At 34.6% G+C, this 19,655-nt stretch overlaps 1 protein-coding gene and 1 non-coding gene across 2 annotated transcripts in view; one reads left to right on the forward strand and one right to left on the reverse strand.

Annotated features, from left to right (window-relative positions):
• USP34 (ubiquitin specific peptidase 34) overlaps positions 1–19,655 on the reverse strand; it is a 173,595-nt gene that overhangs the window by 129,213 nt on the left and 24,727 nt on the right. The window contains 7 exon segments of the mRNA XM_052649828.1: positions 821–1,428; positions 1,706–1,836; positions 2,200–2,235; positions 2,885–3,014; positions 3,176–3,301; positions 12,866–12,958; positions 13,042–13,123. Coding sequence (XP_052505788.1) covers positions 821–1,428; positions 1,706–1,836; positions 2,200–2,235; positions 2,885–3,014; positions 3,176–3,301; positions 12,866–12,958; positions 13,042–13,123 — 1,206 coding nt within the window.
• On the forward strand, positions 8,828–8,900 carry TRNAG-CCC (transfer RNA glycine (anticodon CCC)). The gene has a single exon. It is a non-coding gene; the product is annotated as a tRNA-Gly (tRNA).

Raw genomic sequence — 19,655 nt, forward strand, 5'->3', positions numbered from 1 at the left:
GTATACACAAGAAAATGATGTTGAAAGAACAATTGAGTACTCTGCCTAATACTGTAACACTACTAAGTGACAGAATCACTATTAAACACAATGGGTGTATGTCACGGATGATCAAAAAGCTTTACGCTGAAGCTTTAACCCTGCTGATATCCTAAAAATGGAATGTACATAAAATTCCCCTTTTCATGATCATACTTTAATGGAAGTATCCACAAGCAATTTTCTATCTATGTTTAGGCAAGTATAATAAGGAGTTAAAGATCTAAATCTGTACTTCCTATACAACAGTCACTAGCCATCTGTGGCCCCTGCACATGGAAAAAGCGGCTGGTCTAAACAGAATATGTTAGCAGTAGTAAACATACACAGATTATTGAAAATTTAGCATTACAAAAAAAGAATGTTTCTTAATTATTTTACACTGATGACATGAATATTACTGCTTTAAATAAAATTTATAATTAAAAATCAATCTTCTCTGTTTTATCTTGCTTTTTTATATGTGCCCATTAGAAGGTTAAAAATTGGGACTTTCCTGGCAGTCCAGTGGTTAATACTCCATGCTTCTACCACAGGGGATCGCAGGTCCGATCCCTGATTGGGAAACTAAGATCCCTCAAGCTGCACAATGCAGCCATAAATCAATAAGGAAAGAAAAATAAAGAAAATTAAAAATTACATATCTGAAACATGCATTTGTAGCTTACATTATATTCCTATTGGACAGCACGGATCTAGAATTTATCACAACTGAATAAATGGAGGCTACAATTAACTCCCTGAAGAAACCGTAAGCTGTTTTATTTTTAGGTAGACTTACCCATCATGGTGGTGGTGGTGGTGGTGGTGGTGGTGGTGATGCTGTGGACCTATAAACTGCCGACAATTAAATAATTCATTCCCAATAGCCTCCCCAAGAAAGTCCCCAGTGCGTGTAATACAAGATTCCTGAGATGCTTGTGCTATATGAGCAGCATTCATTTCCCCCGAAATATCATGTTCTGGGTCTTCAGAGTGTGAACAGGCATCTAGCATTCGTATTCTATTATCTACCGATGGCATTGACTCAGTATTAAAAACCAGGTCCTTTCCTGTTCCATTGTTTGTCCCACTTCTTTCTGATGGGCCTTGGGAATCCCCTAAGCAAATGCCTGCTTGACTTTCTAACTTCCTGTTCCGAAGATCCGTACCACAACTGCTTTTAGGAGGATTATGACCATGATCATCATCTTCATCTTCTTTCAGGGCTTCAATATCTGCAATGTCTTCTGACTGTAACTCACTGCCAGGGCTCCCTGCTGACTGGCTTGCATGGCTAGAATTCACCTCATTGCTAGATCCATCACTATGTCCACTGCTGCTACCAGGACCACTACTTCCATCTTCACCACTGTTGGCAGTCTCATCAGAACTTCCCTGCATGGATTCCTACATTTAGAAACGAAGATTTAAATAAATATTTAAGCCAGTAAGAAATGACATTAACACACTATATTTTTTTAAAAGATTGCCATAGTACAGACATATTTCCTTGAACAATATAAAATGGAATTTAAAAACTTAAAGAAAAGTGAAGAACTTAAATGATACTAACAAGACAGGAGAGGCCTTAACAGGGCTCAAGTTTATATTCCCAGTTCAAAGGATAAACATGGCACAAACCCAAAAAACTCTTTAAAGGGGGAGGAAAAAAGGGTTTTCATACCTCTGTATCTGAAAGTCGCTGTTGCACATGTTTGGTTCTATTAATAAGCTGCTCATCCATTTCAATGTCACTGCCTCCACTTTGATGGGTATCACTATTATCACTGCTTTGAGGACTGGCTGCAGGTGACCCTATATTAAAACGATGGGTTTTTTTTTAACTCTACTTGTATTAATATGGATCTATCAGAATGTCATAATCCTTTGATTCTCTGACATACCAAAGCTTCATGCCAAGTAGCCAAAAATATAATCTGGAAATATGTTAATACTTGCCAATTATTTCTAAAGAGAATATACACGATTTCAATTAGAAGTCAAGACACTAATGATTTAAACAAAAACGGTAAGATCGGTAACTAGTAAGGATTTACATCTCCTGCACAAAATGAACTTCATGACTCTGATACACATATATAAAATCAATTAACTCTAGGTGATCATCAAAATAAAACTACAAGTCATCTTGCCATACATTTCTAAGACTCAACTTACAAGGTGATGGTGCAGCTCTTCTGAGCTCTTCTTCCTCTGAAGGAAAAGGAAAAACAGGACGGAGATACTCTAAGTGACTGAATTTCTTTGGGACATGTATCAGTTGTTCTTATTACATAAACAACAAGATATAGGTAGGGAAACCTGCAACAATATAAGACCCCACCACTTGCCACAGTAGCTGTGGGAGCCTGCACAGAAAAGCCTAAGGAAAGAATAGTATATGATGTCAGGAGACAAAAAAGAGGGGTAATGTTGGTAAAGTTTTAGAAAACCCTAGAAAGCTATATGTGTAAAAGCACACACAAAACACCTAAAATGACCGAAAAGTGTGAAGTAGAAAACATGAAAAGATAAATGTATTATTATGTTCTATTCTCAAAAATATATCTAAAAAAAGCATGTTGACTGTTTTCTAAATTGAATTTCTACAGATTTTATGAAACTTTTTTTTTAAGGGAAGAATATCAATGAAACAAGATCCAATAACTACTTAAACTTCATTGCCATTACTTGAACAGTATACCAAAAGCAAGAGCTCACTCCAATTTATTAACCTTTTCACAACACCAACAGCTCTCATTTCAAAATTGAGATTAAACTTAAACTAATTTGCAGAAACTACTTCACATTTGAGTTAAAAACTAGGGACAACTCACTTCAAATTACATAATACTTTACGAACCTTTCTTATTTCCGATGGGAAGATTAGTGTTTAATAAAGATGCAAAAGAACTCTGTTTAGATAGCTGGGCCTTAGCTGCTAGTGCATTATTCCACAGTGCTTTGATTAACATTGATGCCAAGTACAATGTCTTAAAAAAAATAAAAGAAGTTGAAATTAGAGGTTTTAGGAAACACTGTAACAAATTTAATACCCTTTTGCTTAAATGAAATACCAACAGTAATAAATTACAAGTTAAATCATTTAAGAAACTTAACAAAAAAAAATTTCATTATGTTTTGAATCAATTACCTGTTCAGTATGAACACTTGGCTCAAGAGCCGAGACCAGATTAAGAAGATGTCTAAGTGGTACTGGATCCAAATTCTTGATGAGTGAAGGAAATAAGTCATGTATATATCGACTACAATGTTTCAACTAGAAAATAAAAGTAGCGACAATAGTCAAATATAATTATACTGCATAAATAAGCTGATAGCAAAAAAGTTACGTTAGTTTAAAAGTGAAGAAAGTGGCTGGTATGCTAATATGTTCAATAATAGCAAAATATTAATTACCAAATTAACAAATATCGTAAGTTACAGTACATAAAATTGTGAAAATAAAATTATACTTTAGCAGAACTTCACCTTATCCAAGAAAACCACAAGCACAACTTTTTAACCTCAAGAGGGAAGCCCACAATAAGTGATTTGTAAGTTCCAAGTACAAAAAGAATTCCAATTTAGGAATGTATCACTAATACACAAACAAATAAAAAATTAAAATGCAGGAAATAAAAAACAAAATAAATTACAATTAGGAGAGAAAACCAAATAAATATTATTGTTTAAGTGTACAGTGGGCCCTTGAACAACACAGGTTTGAACTGTGTGGTTATACAAGGTTGGTTTTTTTCCCCACTAATATGTTCCACAGATACAGAACTGTGGATACTGTGGAAGGCTGACTGTAAAATTATACATGGACTTTTGATTGTGCAGAGGGCTCATACCTCTAATCCCCACATTGATCAAAGATCAACTGGATTATATTTCTTATATTAAGTGGTTATAAAGTATTCATATAACATGTTCATTATTAAAAGAGTCAAAACAGAAGCCCCTTTATAAGTCAAAAACTACATAATATAAACTAGGAAAGTCTCCTCTGTTACACTAAACAGAATTAGGTAAATATGAGGGAAAATATAATTTTTAAAAAGATATGACTACTAAATATTACAATGTCAGTAAAATAAGCATGTTTTATAGCTACAAGCCTGCTAACTGCTAAATCAAGATATGCAACAAATATGACTAGGCCAGAAATACTCAATTTCAGGACTCCAAAAGTAAAACATATTCTATTTATCTTCAATACATTAAAAGTCCATTAGAAAATATAGATTCTTCTATTCTAAACACTGACTTTCATATTTTTCAGGCATAAATCATGCAACTTTCCTATAATGCATCATCTTATCAGGGTTAATATACACAACCTAATGTTGAAACAGAGGTAAAATAAAACAACATTGGAAAAATTCCTCTATGGCGAGGTGACTTTTAATAAACTACTCTATTTACTTCAATCTACTATTTGATTCAACAGTGCTTACTTACACAATTGCAATACTTTAAGACCAAAACATCATTAGATTTTGAGAAGTGAATCATCAGTTATAAGTCTGCCCATTTTACAGATTTTACCTAAAAATATTAGTTTTAATATATTAACATTCTAATTAACACTGTACTAAAAGTTTATACTTGCTTTATGTCAACAAGTAACAGTTAGATTTATACCGTTCCTAATTAAAATGTGATTAAAAACATTCTGTATAATAAACATGATCTGTGACAACTTAAATGATTAATAAAATGGGGTTTTCATAATAAATATAATTCTGATTATTTTTAAATAATAAAGACCCTTAAAAGATAATTACATAATCCTGTAGAGGAGGCAAAAGACACATAAGGCTCTTTACAAGATGTACATTATGAAAACACATCCAAAAAGTGAGGAGAAAATATTAAAATTGACAGCTTTAGTTACTGGTAAAAACAGCAGTGTGGAGTTGGTTCACAGACTCTTCACTAGTTATTGAAAAGAAGAGAGGAAAAGGATGTCAGGGAAGATGGTAGGGCAGAAAGTGCCAGGAATCCATCTCCGTACCTAAAAAGCAACTGTACTACAGAAACTGTATGATGTAACTATTTCAAAATTCTGGAGTTGCCAATCTGAACTCTTACATTCCCAAAGGAAAACTTGGCTGGTAAACTGTTGTTAAGGCTGGCCATTTTCAGCCTTCAGAGTGACAGGAGCTACCCATTTCCCAGTCCTTGACCCTATGGCAAGAAGCTGTGGGGACAGCAATGTGACGCTGGTACAGTTTGTTGGAGCCATGGGTGGGCAATAATGATCTTGTGCTCCAAATAATAAATTTCTGTGTTCTGAACTTGGATCACTACATCAGATGGCTGAGGTATAGGCAGACAGGTTAACTGCCATTGTTTCAACCCAAATAAGGTGAAGTGTCTACTGGAAGAATCAAAGGAGTCACACCAGGATTTTTTTTTTTTTCTTTTTGATGTTCAACAAAGAATGAATGTATAGAAGAATTTAGAAAGATACTACACATTGTAAGGGAAAGACACAGGTTCAGAAAAAAAACCTGAAAAGTCCATAAAGTTTCACATTAGATTGATCTTTAGCCCAAAACAATCAGAAAAGAACAAACTCGGAAAAAGGAAGAGATATCTTTTCCAAGTTACCATACTATAAACTTCACACTGTTTACAACCAAAAAAAGAAAAACACAAAATATAAAAAGAAACAGGAAAAGATGGCACATTCAAATAAATAAAATAAATCAACACAAAAGTACCATCATTCATAGAATGCAAATCCAAAGATTATAAATTACTAGACAAAAGATCCTGAAACATCTTAATGTTTAAAGAGTTAAAGGAAAAGGGTGAAGACAGGAAAATATTGCCTGAACAAAATGAGAATATCATTAAAGACATAAATCATAAAAAGGAGCCAAAAGAGAAATGCTATTAAGTAAAATAACTGAAATAAAAAATATACTACAGAACCTCAAAAGCAGATCTGAGCAAGAAGAACAATAAACAAACTTGAAAATAGGACAACTGAAATTACTGAGTGAAGAATAGAAAGAAAAAGAATGAGTAAGAGTGAACAGAGTCTAAGGGATCTGTGGAACACCATCCAGTCTACCAATATAATCATTGTAGAAATCTCACAGAAAAAAAAAAAAAATGTACACAACATATATTTAAAGACTAATAGCAAAAAGCTTCTCAACTTGAGGAAAGACACAAATTCACAAATTCAAAATTTTCAACAGAACTCCTAATAAGAGCTGAGTTACCCCAAGACATATTATAATCAAACTGCTAGAAGCCAAAGACAATAGGATAATCATGAAAGGAGAAAAGGAAATGCTGACATTACACTGCACAGAAGGAAATTTATTAAATGTAAACTTTAAAAGATCTCATTATCAACAACCTAACTTTACCACTTAGAAACTAGAAAAATAATGAACTAAACCCAAAACTAAAAGAAGGAAAATAACAAAGGTGAGGACACAGATAATAAAATACAGATTAGGAAAACTATTTTTAAAAATTAATAAAACCAGAACTTCCCTATGGTCCAGTGGTTAAGAATCTATCTTCCAATGCAGGGGATACAGGTTCAATCCCCGGTCAGGGAACTAGATCCTGCAGGCTCATGTGCTGCAACTAAGACCCATGCAGCCAAACAATTTTTTTTTTTTTTTAAATTAACAAAACCAAGAGCTGGTTCTTCTAAACAAGTAATAAACTTTTTGCTAAACTAAAAATAATTTTTAAAAATAAAAAGAGGAGTAATGTAAATAGCTAAAATCAGAAAGTGGGATATTACTACCAAACTTAAAGGTTAAAAAAAATTTTTTTAAGAAAATACCAAGGACACTGTATGCCAAAAATCGCTTACAAATTACTTAAACTGACTCAAGAAGAAATGAAAAATGTCTCTTAACAAGAGAATGAGTCATTAATCAATCTCCCAAACTACATTTTAAAATAAATGGTTTAACTTGAATTCTACCAAACATTTAAAGAAAAATTATCACCAATCCTTCTCAAACACTTCCCCCAAACTGAAGACAATCAACTACTTTACTCATTCTATGAGACTAGCACTAACCCAATACCAAAACTTTCCCAAGAACAGAAAATAACAGAGCAGTATCTCTTTCAATGATACAAAAAGTCCTTCATAAAATATAGCAAATCAAATACAACCACATAGTACAAAAAATTTTACCAGGACCAAATGAGATTTACTTCAGGAATACAAGGATAGTTCAAAAAGAAAATTAATTACTGTAATATAACATATTAATAAAAAGAAGGAAAAAAGCCATATAATCTCAACTGACAACAGAAAAGGCATCTGACAAAAATCCAACACCCTCTCAAGATAAAAACTCTCAGCACTTTAAAGAAGCTGCTGCTAAGTCGCTTCAGTCGTGTCCAACTCTGTGCAACCCCATACACAGCAGCCTATCAGGCTCCTCCGTCCCTGGGATTTTCCAGGCAAGAACACTGGAGTGGGTTGCCATTGCCTTCTCCCCCTTTTAAGAAGAAAAACTCCTGAACATGATAAAGGTGATTTATAAATCCCACAACTAACATTAAAGCCAGTGCCCAATGACTGAAAAAAATTTCCCCTAGGATCAGGAACAAGACAATGATGCTCACATTCACCATTGCCACTCAACGGTACACAGAAATACTAGCCACAGATATCAGACCACAAAAATCAATCAATCAATTAAAAAATGAAAATATATTGGAAAGGACTTGTAAACCTATTCATAATGACATGATTTTATATAGAGAGAAAGCAAGTAGTGCTAAAAGCAGATTCACAAAGTTACACACTACACTGTACTGAGTACAAGCTCAATAAGCAAAATTCGGCTATTTCTATGTAACAGCAATCAATTTTACATATGCAAACTGTAGAAAATTTCTTAAAGAGATGGAATACCAGACCACCTGACCTGCCTCTTGAGAAATCTGTATGCAGGTCAGGAAGCAACAGTTAGAACTGGACATGGAACAACAGACTGGTTCCAAAGAGGAAAAGGAGTGCATCAAGGCTGTATACTGTCACCCTGCTTATTTAACTTATATGCAGACTACATCATGGGAAACGCTGGGCTGGAGGAAGCACAAGCTGGAATCAAATTGCTGGAAGAAATATCAATAACCTCAGATACGTAGATGACACCACACTTATAGCAGAAAGTGAAGAAGAACTAACCCTCTTGATGAAAATGAAAAAGGAAGAGTGAAAAAGTTGGCTTAAAGCTCAACATTCAGAAAACTAAGATCATGGTATCTGGTCCCATTACTTCATGGGAATAGATGGGGAAACAGTAGAAACAGTGTCAGACTTTATTTTTTTGGGCTCCAAAATCACTGCAGATGGTGATTGCAGCCATGAAATTAAAAGACACTTACTCCTTGGAAGGAAAGTTATCACCAACCTAGATAGCATATTCAAAAGCAGAGACGTAACTTTGCCAACAAAGGTCCGTCTAGTCAAGGCTTTGGTTTTTCCAGTGGTCATGTATGGATGTGAGAGTTGGACTGTGAAGAAAGCTGAATAATATGTACAGAGTCTTCACTGGATGTGATGTCAAAGTTTTGTATACAGGTAAGTAAGTGATGGTTAAAAAACATTTTGAGTATATTCAATGCCACTGAACTGTACATTTACAAATGGCTAAAATGGTAAATCAATGGTTTGTTATGTTGAACATATTTGTACCACAATAAAAAAAAGTTTAAATAAAATACTTGTTAAAGTATTTTGTTGAACCAAAAATTCAAAACAAGTTAAAAAGGGAAAAAAAAAAAACCCTCTGGGACTTCCCTGATGGTCCAGTGGCTAAAACTTTGCACTCCCAATGCAGGGGTCCCAGGTTCAATCCCTGGTCAGGGAACTAGATCACACATGCCACAACTAAGAGTTTGCATGCTGTAACTAAAAAAGATCCCACATACTGCAGCAAGATCAAAGCTTCAATGTGCCTCAACTAAGACACAGTGCAGTCAAATGAATAAATAAAAACATATTTGAAAAAAAAGTCACCTAAATGTCAAAATCTTCACTGTAACTTTATGTACAACTTTTTATATTTACTGAAAAATTAGTAAACACATGTAAAATTTTTGAAGTTTACATAAACGTGGGCAAAATCTCCCACCTACCTCAAGCCACTTCCCCAAAAGCAAACCTATTAAAACTTCTTGTGTGTTTTTCCAAAATTGTTGCAGACACTCACAAGTACAAAGAGTACATACACAGGTATGTACATTCTCTTTTCACCACTGTTTTAATACACAGTGGGAGAATACACTGGGTACTTACTGTTTCTCTTAACAAAAGATCTACTACTGTAATATTTAATAAAAATGTATCTTGGAGGTCATTCCATATGAACAAAATATATCAGGTTCAGTCCTTCTCATGGCCACCGAACATTCTACTAGATGGCTTTCCCAAAACTCGTTTAGTCCCACAGTGACAGACATTCATGGTCTAGCAGCGTAATCAATGGTGTATCAAACCTTTTATGTACATGTATTTAGAAGACAAATAACTAGAAGGAGAACTGCTATGTTGTTCTCCTAAAGTTACACCACACTCTGGTCAACAGAGTGTATTGTCATACATGAGAATTATCTAATAGGTGAAAATGGTGTAATGTTAGCTGAATTTACATTTAATTATAATCAAAGATAAGCATTTTTCAAATATTTATAAACCACTTTACACTTTTTTTCAATTTCCCATATGTCACCCTTATCTCTTTTCTCCTTGGGTTCCAACAGAAGAGTTTTGATACAAACAGTGAAAAAAATAGCAGTCAATCCAGTTGTTACTGGGTGAAGTATGTGTATGTATGCATATCAAGTGTGAAAAGTGATTTCAAAAACGTACTCCAGAGGGAAGGAAAAAAGACTCAGGCAAGACCCTATGAAACCAACCAACCAACCCTAGACAACCTGTAACCTGATGTCTGTTATAGTTGGTGTTCAAATAGAAAGAACTCAAAATGTAAAAATTCCTGATAATTTGAAATCTATGGTACAGTCAAAAGTTAAGCAGTAATAAATCACAGAAATACTCAAATAAAATAATCTTTCAAATATATTTATTTCATCTCATTAAACTATCCTTTATAAATACTTTAAGTTATTTCAGACTAAATTACAGATTATGCCAGAATTTTTAAATAATTTCCTTATTAGGTGAATTCAAATTTTTGCCAGGATAAAATGCTAGAAGTTTTAATACATAGTATCAATTAAAATGTGATGAATTTCAGTTTCAATAAACAATGCTTCATTACTCCTAGTTACTTATTCTGTATTACTTAATGTATCATTGTTCTCATATTTTGCCTTGCTATGAAAAAATAAAAATTAAAAATCAAAAATTTGAAAAAGCGTAAGGATATTAAAAGTTTATGTATGTATGTTGTGATTAAGAATATGGATGAAACAAAAATATAATGGATGAAAGCAAGTATAAGGGGAGAAACGGCTATTTTAATAGCAATAATATATAAAATTAAAACCCTTAAGAATGAGCTTAACATATATGAGCTTAATCTATATACAAGTAACTCTGAAATGCTGAAAGATACAAAGTAAAACAAATGGCATATTACAACTTGGATAAGAGGATAGCACTTTTCAAAATAATCATTATAACAATGAAAATACTATTTTTAAAGAGTAAGTCAATGCTAAAACTCACATGGAAAAATAAATGAGACACAGATTATTTAAAAAATATATAAAGGATCAGCTCTGCCAGATATTAAGAAATGTTACACAGACACAAGGCGAAAAAAGAAAAGACATGAGTATGAAAGCAGGGACTAACAAATGCTTTCTTGATGCACCAGACAGTAAAGATTTTAGGATTACAGGCGATACATTCTCTGTAACAGATATTGTATTCTGCCACTGCAGTGTGGAAGCAGCCACAGACAATATGAAAATGAACAGGCAAAGCTATGGGGCAAAAAAACTACAAAATCAAGTGTCCAGCCCACAAGCTGTAACTTTACCAATCCCTGGTATACAGATCATGACTATATACACAAAAAGGTCAGTCTACAAAGTTCAGAAATTGACCCAGTAAAGATAAAACTAGTGTCTCAATTCAGTGAGGAGAATTACTGAACAAATGGAATGTGGACAACACAACCAAAAATTGGGAGGGGAAATACTGGGTATGTATATGATAAATTCTTATTGGATCAAAAATTAAAAAACAAAATTGAAACAAAATGTACAGAAAGGAACTAAAGGTGAATTTTGTTGTAATCTTGAAATGCATTTCAAACCATAACACAAAAGCCACAGGCCATAAAAACTTCAACCACAAGTCTGAAACCACATAGTTGAAACTCAACTGCAGAAACCACCTGAATTAAGCAAGGAGACATCAAAGCAGAATGTAGTCATAACTCATAACAGACAAAAAGTCCAATTTCATTGATATATAAAGATCTCCTACAAAAAAAAGTAAAGCAATTGATAAATGGCAAAGAATATAAACATTCCCAAAAAAGGAAACAAAAAGGGTTCTTAAACACAAGATTTTCAACCTGATTCACACTAAAGAAATCCAAATTTAAAACATCAGTGATAATACTTTTCACTCACTAGTTTAGCAAATAAAAAGGAGTTTAAGAATACAACTAATTGAGGAGGATGAGAATAAGGACTTCCTTTCACTTAAAGGTGAAAAGATAAGGAATGATGCTGAAGTTGAAGCTCCAATACTTGGACCGCTTGTTGTGAAGAGCCAACTCACTGGAAAAGACCCTGATGCTGCGAAAGATTGAAGACGAAAGGAGAAAAGGGTGGCAGAGGATGAGATGATTAGATAGAATCACCAACTCAATGGACATGCATGTATTTGAGCAAACTCTGGGAGACAGAGGAGAGGGAAGGCTGGCATGCCTCAGTCCATGGGATTGCAAAGAGTCAGACATGACTTAGCATCTAAACAACAGCGAAAGGTCAAAGTGGCACTACCACACCATGAGCTACCGTAAGTAAACCACACATAAACTTTAATGTAACAATTCTACTTACAAGTAGGAATTTTTCCTACATAATGGTTTTGCACTTGGATGAAATGACTGTAAGGTTACCTGTTGTGGCACTGTTTGTAATGGAAAAGATTAGAAAAAGATAGTGCCTATGAACAAGAATTGGTTAAATAAACTATGGTATATGCATATAATAAAACACTATCCAGTCCTTAAAAAATTAAGTGCTTTATGTTACTTATATGGAGTAATAATCTCCAGGACAAAATGTTAAGTGAAAAAAAAACCAAGTCCATTTAGTATGATACATCTGTGGAAAAGAGAACAAGGAAAGAAAAATGTTTACTGTTTACAATTAGAAATTTATACAGAAAATTTATGATGCACCTGAGAGATAAGGAACTGCACACATGAGAGACTGGTAGAAAGAGGAAAATGTATAGCATATCTTTTTTGAAAAGATATCAATTTTTTGAAATTTAAACCATATGGATATGAGCCTATTCAAAAATTAAATTAAAAAAGAAGATATATAATAGAAAAGAAACATAAGAATACAATGTTCAGGACAGAAGCACTGATTGTATAAATGATAATAATAGGAAAATGTCTCTTAATAAACCAAGAACCTCTAACTGACTAGCTCTCACTTCCTTTAATTATACTACTTTGTACAGTAAGATAAGACACGGATTCACAGATTTGATCCCCAATTTTTCCCATGTCTTGGTTTCTTTGGCTACAAAATGATAACAGAATTCACCTTATAAGGGAGTAAGCACTTAGAACATATAATAAGGAAGTATTCAATAAATGTAAGTTGTCGATATTACCTGTGCAGCAGCCCAAATGCAGTCAATATGCTGAGTACTCAATCGCCCTTCAGCTGCCAAAAAATTCAAAATCACTTGGCACTGTTTGATAATCTGGGAAAGAAAACCTTATTATAGTTAATTTTTAAAAACTTTCTCTCTTAATAGAGCAGATAAGTCATATAAAATCCACAAACCTCAATATGTAAATTTGGTCCAAATATATGCTCTACCACATTGTTGCTTATAAGCCAGTCTGCAAGTTCTTTTGCAATGGACCTAAAGTCAAATAAAAAAAACAGTTTACACATTTCAAAAACTATTAGTACCATTCTGTCCCATGTCTAAAAGCAGACTCAGGTGAAAACCCAAAACTGCTCACATACAAATTGTAAGTGTTAGTCGCTCAGTCATGCCTGAGTCTTTGTGATCCCATGGACTGCAGCCCACCAGGCTCTTGTGTCCATGAGATTTTCCAGGCAAGGATACTGGAGTATAAACAAGTGACTAAATACAATCAACTGGTAATAGTACTACAAAGAGTAACTGAAACAGAAATCAAGAAATAATATTACTACCTAAATTTATGAACGAACAAAAAAATTCTGAGAACTTAGGCTAACTAATGCCAGGTACATAGGGGAGAATACCAAGGATAACACCCAGAAAGCAATGCATTTTCTGGCTCAAAAATCATGCCTTCCCATTATTTCCACAGTAGACACTGAAGCATTCGAGGAAGGTTTTCCCGTAGGTCTGCTATGTCTGGGCTTCCCTGGTGGCTCAGTGATTACAAATCTGCCTGCCAATGCAGGAGATGCTGATTTAATCCCTGGGTGGGGAAGATTCCCCTGGAGAAGGAAATGGCCATCCACTCCATTATTCTTGCCTGGGAAATCCCATGGACAGAGAAGCCTGGTAGGCTACACAGTCCATGGAGTCACAAAAAGTCAGACACTGAGTGATCAAGCATGAGCCACGATGAGTAGATACCATAAAAGTAGGTTACCAAAGGGTGGCGGGGGGCAGTGGGGGGGTGGGTAGAGAATCTCCAAGCCAAACAGTAACTCCCCTGCCTGATACTCAAAAAGGTTCTGCTAAAGAGTCACGTATCAACTGACTGTTCGGAACACTTGGCTACACTTTTGAACAATTCACCCATCATTTCAAAATGTGAACATTTTATTCCTAAACAGTTTTAGATTTTCCTTCATTTTTGGAAAAGAACGACTCTCTTTTAGAGTAATAAATCACTGGCACAGAAATTAAACTATTATGTAGCCGGCCAAGTTCCTCTATCCATGGAATTCTCCAGGCAAGAATACTGGAGTGGGTAGCCACTCTCTTCTCCAAGGGATCTCCTCAACCCAGGGATCAAACCCAGGTCTCCTGCATTGTAGGCTCATTCTTTACTGACTCAGGCACCAGGGAGGCCCAACAATACACAGTGTCAGTTTATCAGTTAATTTTGTCTTTTACAGCTTTAAGATATGTGTGAAACATAATAAACTGAACATATTTAAAGTATACAGTTCAGTGAACTCAAGCTCACATATACATCTATGAATCCATTAGCACTGTCAAGATAACAAACACATCAACCCGAAGTTTCTTTATGCCACTTTTATCTTTTCTCAGCTCTCACCCCCACTGCCCAGACAATCAGTGACCTGCTTTGTTATTAGTTTTCATTTTCTAGACTTTCATGTAAAAATAAGATATAGTATGTAACTTTTTATAATTTTCATAATCCATTTTCCTTCATTGTCATTAACCCATTGGTCTCTCTCAAGTTTGGGCAATTTTGATTAAAGCTGCTATAAGCACCCATGTGCAAGTTTTTGTGTGGATATAAGTTTTCAAATTCTTTGGGTAAATACGAGGGAACAAGACTGCTGGATCATATGGTTATGCTGAGTTTTGTTAAGAAACCATGAAACTGTCTTCCAAAGTAGCTGTACCTTCTTGCATTACCACCAGTGCTGAATGAGTGTTTCTGCTGCTTTACTCTTTGTCCGCATCTGGTGTTATCAGTGTTGTGCATTTTGACTGTTCCAATAGGTGTGTTAGTAGAATCTCATCGTTGTTTTGATTTGCATTTCCCTGATGTATGCATGTGCTCATGTGTTATCTGTATATCTTCCTTGGTGTAGTTGTCTGCTCTAAAGTCAGCGTATTTTCAATCTGATTGTTCATTTTCTTGCTGTTAAATTTTTAAGAGTTCTTTGTATATTTTGAATAACAATTCTTTATCAGATGTCTTTTGCAAATGTTTTCCCCTGTCTATGGCTTGTCTTCTCATTCTCTTGACACTGTCTTACCCAGAGCAGAAGTTTTTTTAAGAATTCAGCTTATCAATTCATGGATCATGGTGGTGTATTCAAAAGATCACCACCATAGCCTAGGTCATTTAGGTTTTTCCCTATATTATCTTTTAGGAGTTTTCTAGTTTTGCATCCTATGTTTAGGCGTGTGACTCATTTTGAATTATTTTTGGAAAGAGTGTGAGATCTACATCTAGATTTTTTTTTCCACATGGTTGTCCAATTGTTTCAGTGCTATTTGCTGGATATTCTATCTCTGCTACATTGTGCTGTCTTGGCACCTTTGTCAAATATCAGCTGACTATATTTATATGGGTCTATTTCTGAGCACCGTATTCTGTTTCACTGATCTGTCTGTTCTATCACCAAAACTGCACTGTCTTGTTCACTGTAAATTTAGAGTAACTTTTGAAGGTGAGTAATGTCAGTCCTCCAACCTTCCAATACACTGAAGAGCAGTGGTGAGAAGGGATACCCTTTCTTTGTTTCTGATCTTAGTGGAAAAACTTTGACCTTCACATCATTAAGTATGGTGTTAGCAGTAGGAGGTTTTGCAGATGTCCTTTATTAGGTTGATTTAGTTCCCTTCTGTGCCTAATTTACTGAGAGTTTTTACCATGAATAGTAAAGTCTGACTTGGTCAAATTTTGACTTTACCTGAACTGACTTTGAAATGCTGCACCAGCCTTGAACACCTGAGATAAATCTCACTTGGTTGTGGTGTATCATTCTTTTTATACCTTGTTGGATTCAATTTGCTAATATTTTCTAAGGGTTTTCATATGTTTGTTCATGAGAAATACTGGTCTGTAGCTTTCTTGTAATGTCTCTGCCTGGTTTTGCTATTAGGGTAATGCTGGCCTCAATGAGTAAGGCTTCCTTCTGCTATCTTCTGAAAGAAACTGTAGAGAACTGGTACAATTTCTTCCTTAAATATGTGGTTAAATTTACTAGTGAACCCACCTGGGCCTGGTACTTGTTTTGGAAAGTTATTAATTGTTGATTCACTTTAATTGATCCAGGCCCTTTCAGATTAATTCTTTTAAAAATTTTTAAATGGTTACCACAGAAGAACACCTAATGAAAAAAGAAGTGTTACGTATACTGTGGTAAAAGAAAACAGGTTTCAAAACAGGATGTATAGTGAAAATATTCCAAGTTTTTTCAGCAACATACATTATACACAGAAAAACTGAGAAGAAATTAACAATTCCTTTTCTTGTTTATCCACAAAAGAATTATTTTTAATTTTAAAATTATTATAGTTTTTAAAAGAAGCTATGAATTAGACATATGGACTCAAAGGGTAAAACATTAAAATAAAACTACCAGTGGTATATTTTACCTATTTCTGAGTAGGCTGACAGAAGCTATGATCCACAAATCAACTCCATGATTTCTTTAACACAGAAAAAGATAATTCAACAACTAAAAATAATTCTTTCAGTTTCTTGAAAAACATTCAAAGTAGTGTAAAACTGGACAACATTATCAATAACAACCATTCAGGACCGTGGAAACATACACACAACTGGGACTCACATAAGGACTAAGGGGAGCAGAAAGAAAATTTGAAGAAGTTATGGTCAAACATCCCAAATTTGAAGAAAAATGTTCATCTACACATTCAAGAACCATAATAAATTCCAACTAAGATAAATAAAAGGATATCAATGCCCAGAGACACCACAATCAAATTCTTAAAAGCCAATAACCAACAGAAAACTCTTAAAAACAGCAAAAAAAAAAAAAAAAGCCACATACAGAACTACAATAAGATTAGCAGCACTTTTTATCAGAAAATAGAGCTATACTGAAGCAATGTTCCTATATTTTATTAGAATTGTTATTAATCTGAAGTAGACAGTAATAAAGATGCATACTGTAACCCTTAAAACAACCACTAATTTTTTAACTATAAAAAAATAGAATTAAAATGGTATACAGTTGGCTCTCTGTATCCATGGGTTCTGCATCCATCGATGCAAACAAAAGAGGATCAAAAATATTTCTTAAAAAAATTCCAGGAAGTTCTAAAAGGCAAAAGTTGAATTTGCCACATGCTGACAACTATTTACATAACACTTACATTTTGGTATCCTCAGGTGGTCTAGAACCAATTTCCAACACATACCAAGAGACAACTATACTACTATATACACTGCAAAATAAGGCAGTAAAGCAGAAACAGAAAAAAATTTTTAATTAAGACATAAAAAAACCAAAAGCAAAATGGCAGGCATAACTCCAACTATACAGTGACTGAATTAAATAATAAATCATAAGGGAGTACTGTTAAGACTGGATTTTTTTCCCAATCCAACCAAATGCTGTCATCAAGAGATGTATGTTAGATCCAAAAATACCAACAGGTTGAAAGTAAGAGGATGGAAAGAGTAAACATAGTAAAGTTACACTGGCTATACTAACATCAAATGAAATGAACTAAGCCAAATATTGTTTTAAAGAGACGAAGAGGGACATTTTAGGATGATGCAAGGATGAAATTATCAACATAACATAGTAACTATAAACAGAGTGTACCCAACAAAATGTCCTAAAGTGCACGCAGCCAAAACCAACAAAAACTGAGGGAGAAAAAGTAATACAGCCGATTCTCATCACCCCTGGTAGTTGCATCTTACAATGTCACTGCACTGAGTTAGCTAATACTGAACCCCTGAATATTATTACCCACCACTAATAGTAATATAGATTACTATTACCCACTACTTTAATGAATAAAAAGAACATGTTATTAGCATCAAGGGCTTCCTAGAGTGGAAGAATGACCCAGTGCAATAATGTGACTGTGGTTAAGAGTGACTGAAAGACGACACCAACTTTGATTAAAAGCAAATCTCACATAGTAACATTAAGTACACAATTCGGTCTACAATTCATTTGCAGAACTTCTTCAAAGAAATATTGTTTCACAAAACTAATATTTGTTTTGAAATTTCCACTTCAGTCAGAACAATGCAAGGGAGACTTTTCCCTTTATGTAAAACTGTCATCATAAAAAGTTCATCAACATCCTTCCCCTTCCCCATTCCCTCTGGAAAAAGAGACATGGCTCTCATTTAAGTGTTACCACATTGTTTTCTTCAATACTCTTTTTCTAAAAACTTTTTATAATTGAGGTACAATGGACAAATAACATTATTAATTCCAAATGCACAACATGATGATTCAATATTTGTATATATAGCTAAATGATTGTTATAGTAAGTACATGGCAATCCACTCCAGGACTACTGCCTGGAAAATCCCATGGACAGAGAAGCCTGGTAGGCTACAGTCCACGGGGTCGCAAAGAGTCGGACACAACTGAGCGACTTCACTTCACTATGATGGTGTTACAAATTTTTTTTTTCCTTTGTGATGAGAACTTTTAAGATCTACTCTAACAATTTTCAAATATGCGATGCAATGTTATTAACTATAGCCACCATGCTATATATTACCACTCCCATAACTTACTTATTTTGTAACTAGACATTTGTACCTTTTGACCTCCCTCACCTCGTCTGCCCTCCTCTGACCTTCACACCTCTGTCAACTACCAATATATTCTTTGAGCTTAGGGTTTTTGGTTTTTAAAGTCTGTATATAAATGAGACCATATGATATCTTTCTGATTAATTTCACTTAGTATAATGCCCTCAAGGTCCATCTATGTTACCATAAATGGCAAAATTTCATTCTTTTTATGGGTGAATAGTATTCCATTGTATATTCTATTTCACCATAGAACTGAAAGAACAAATAAATACAGTCAATTCTCATTTTTTACTCATGGCAACTGAATCCTGTAAAATCTCTGCACTGAGTAAATTCATATTGAACTCTTGAATATCAAATTCTGAAAAAAAGAACTTCTTTTCAGATTCTATTTTCGTTTTACAAAACAGAAAATGAGCATCAGTTCAGTGACACGGCTCAGTTCAGTTCAGCTGCTCAGTCATGTCCAACTCTTTGCAACCCCATGAACTGCAGCACACCAGGCCTCCCTGTCCATCACCAACTCCCAGAGTTTACTCTAACTCATGTCCATCGAATCAGTGATGCCATCCAATCATCTCATCCTCTGTCATCCCCTTCTCCTTCTGACTTCAATCTTTCCCAGCAGCAGGGTCTTTTCCAATGAGTCAGTTCTTCGCATCAGGTGGCCAAAGCATTGGAGTTTCAGCATCAGTTCTTCCAATGAATATTCAGGACTGATTTCCTTTAGGATGGACTGGTTGGATCTCCTGGCACTCCATGGGACTCTCAAGAGTCTTCTCCAACACCACAGTTCAAAAGCATCAATTCTTTGGTGCTCGGCTTTCTTGATAGTCCAACTCTCACATCCATACATGACTACTGCCCCAATACCAAGTACTAGACATGAGACTCACATCCCTCCAACTGGCCCAGAGTCACAGCTTCCTGCACTATACTGCAGGCCTCCTACCACTTCCATCCCCTGGTCCTTTCGGAACCAG

Source organism: Budorcas taxicolor, chromosome 11 (genome assembly GCF_023091745.1).
Source record: "Budorcas taxicolor isolate Tak-1 chromosome 11, Takin1.1, whole genome shotgun sequence".
NCBI lineage: Eukaryota > Metazoa > Chordata > Mammalia > Artiodactyla > Bovidae > Budorcas > Budorcas taxicolor.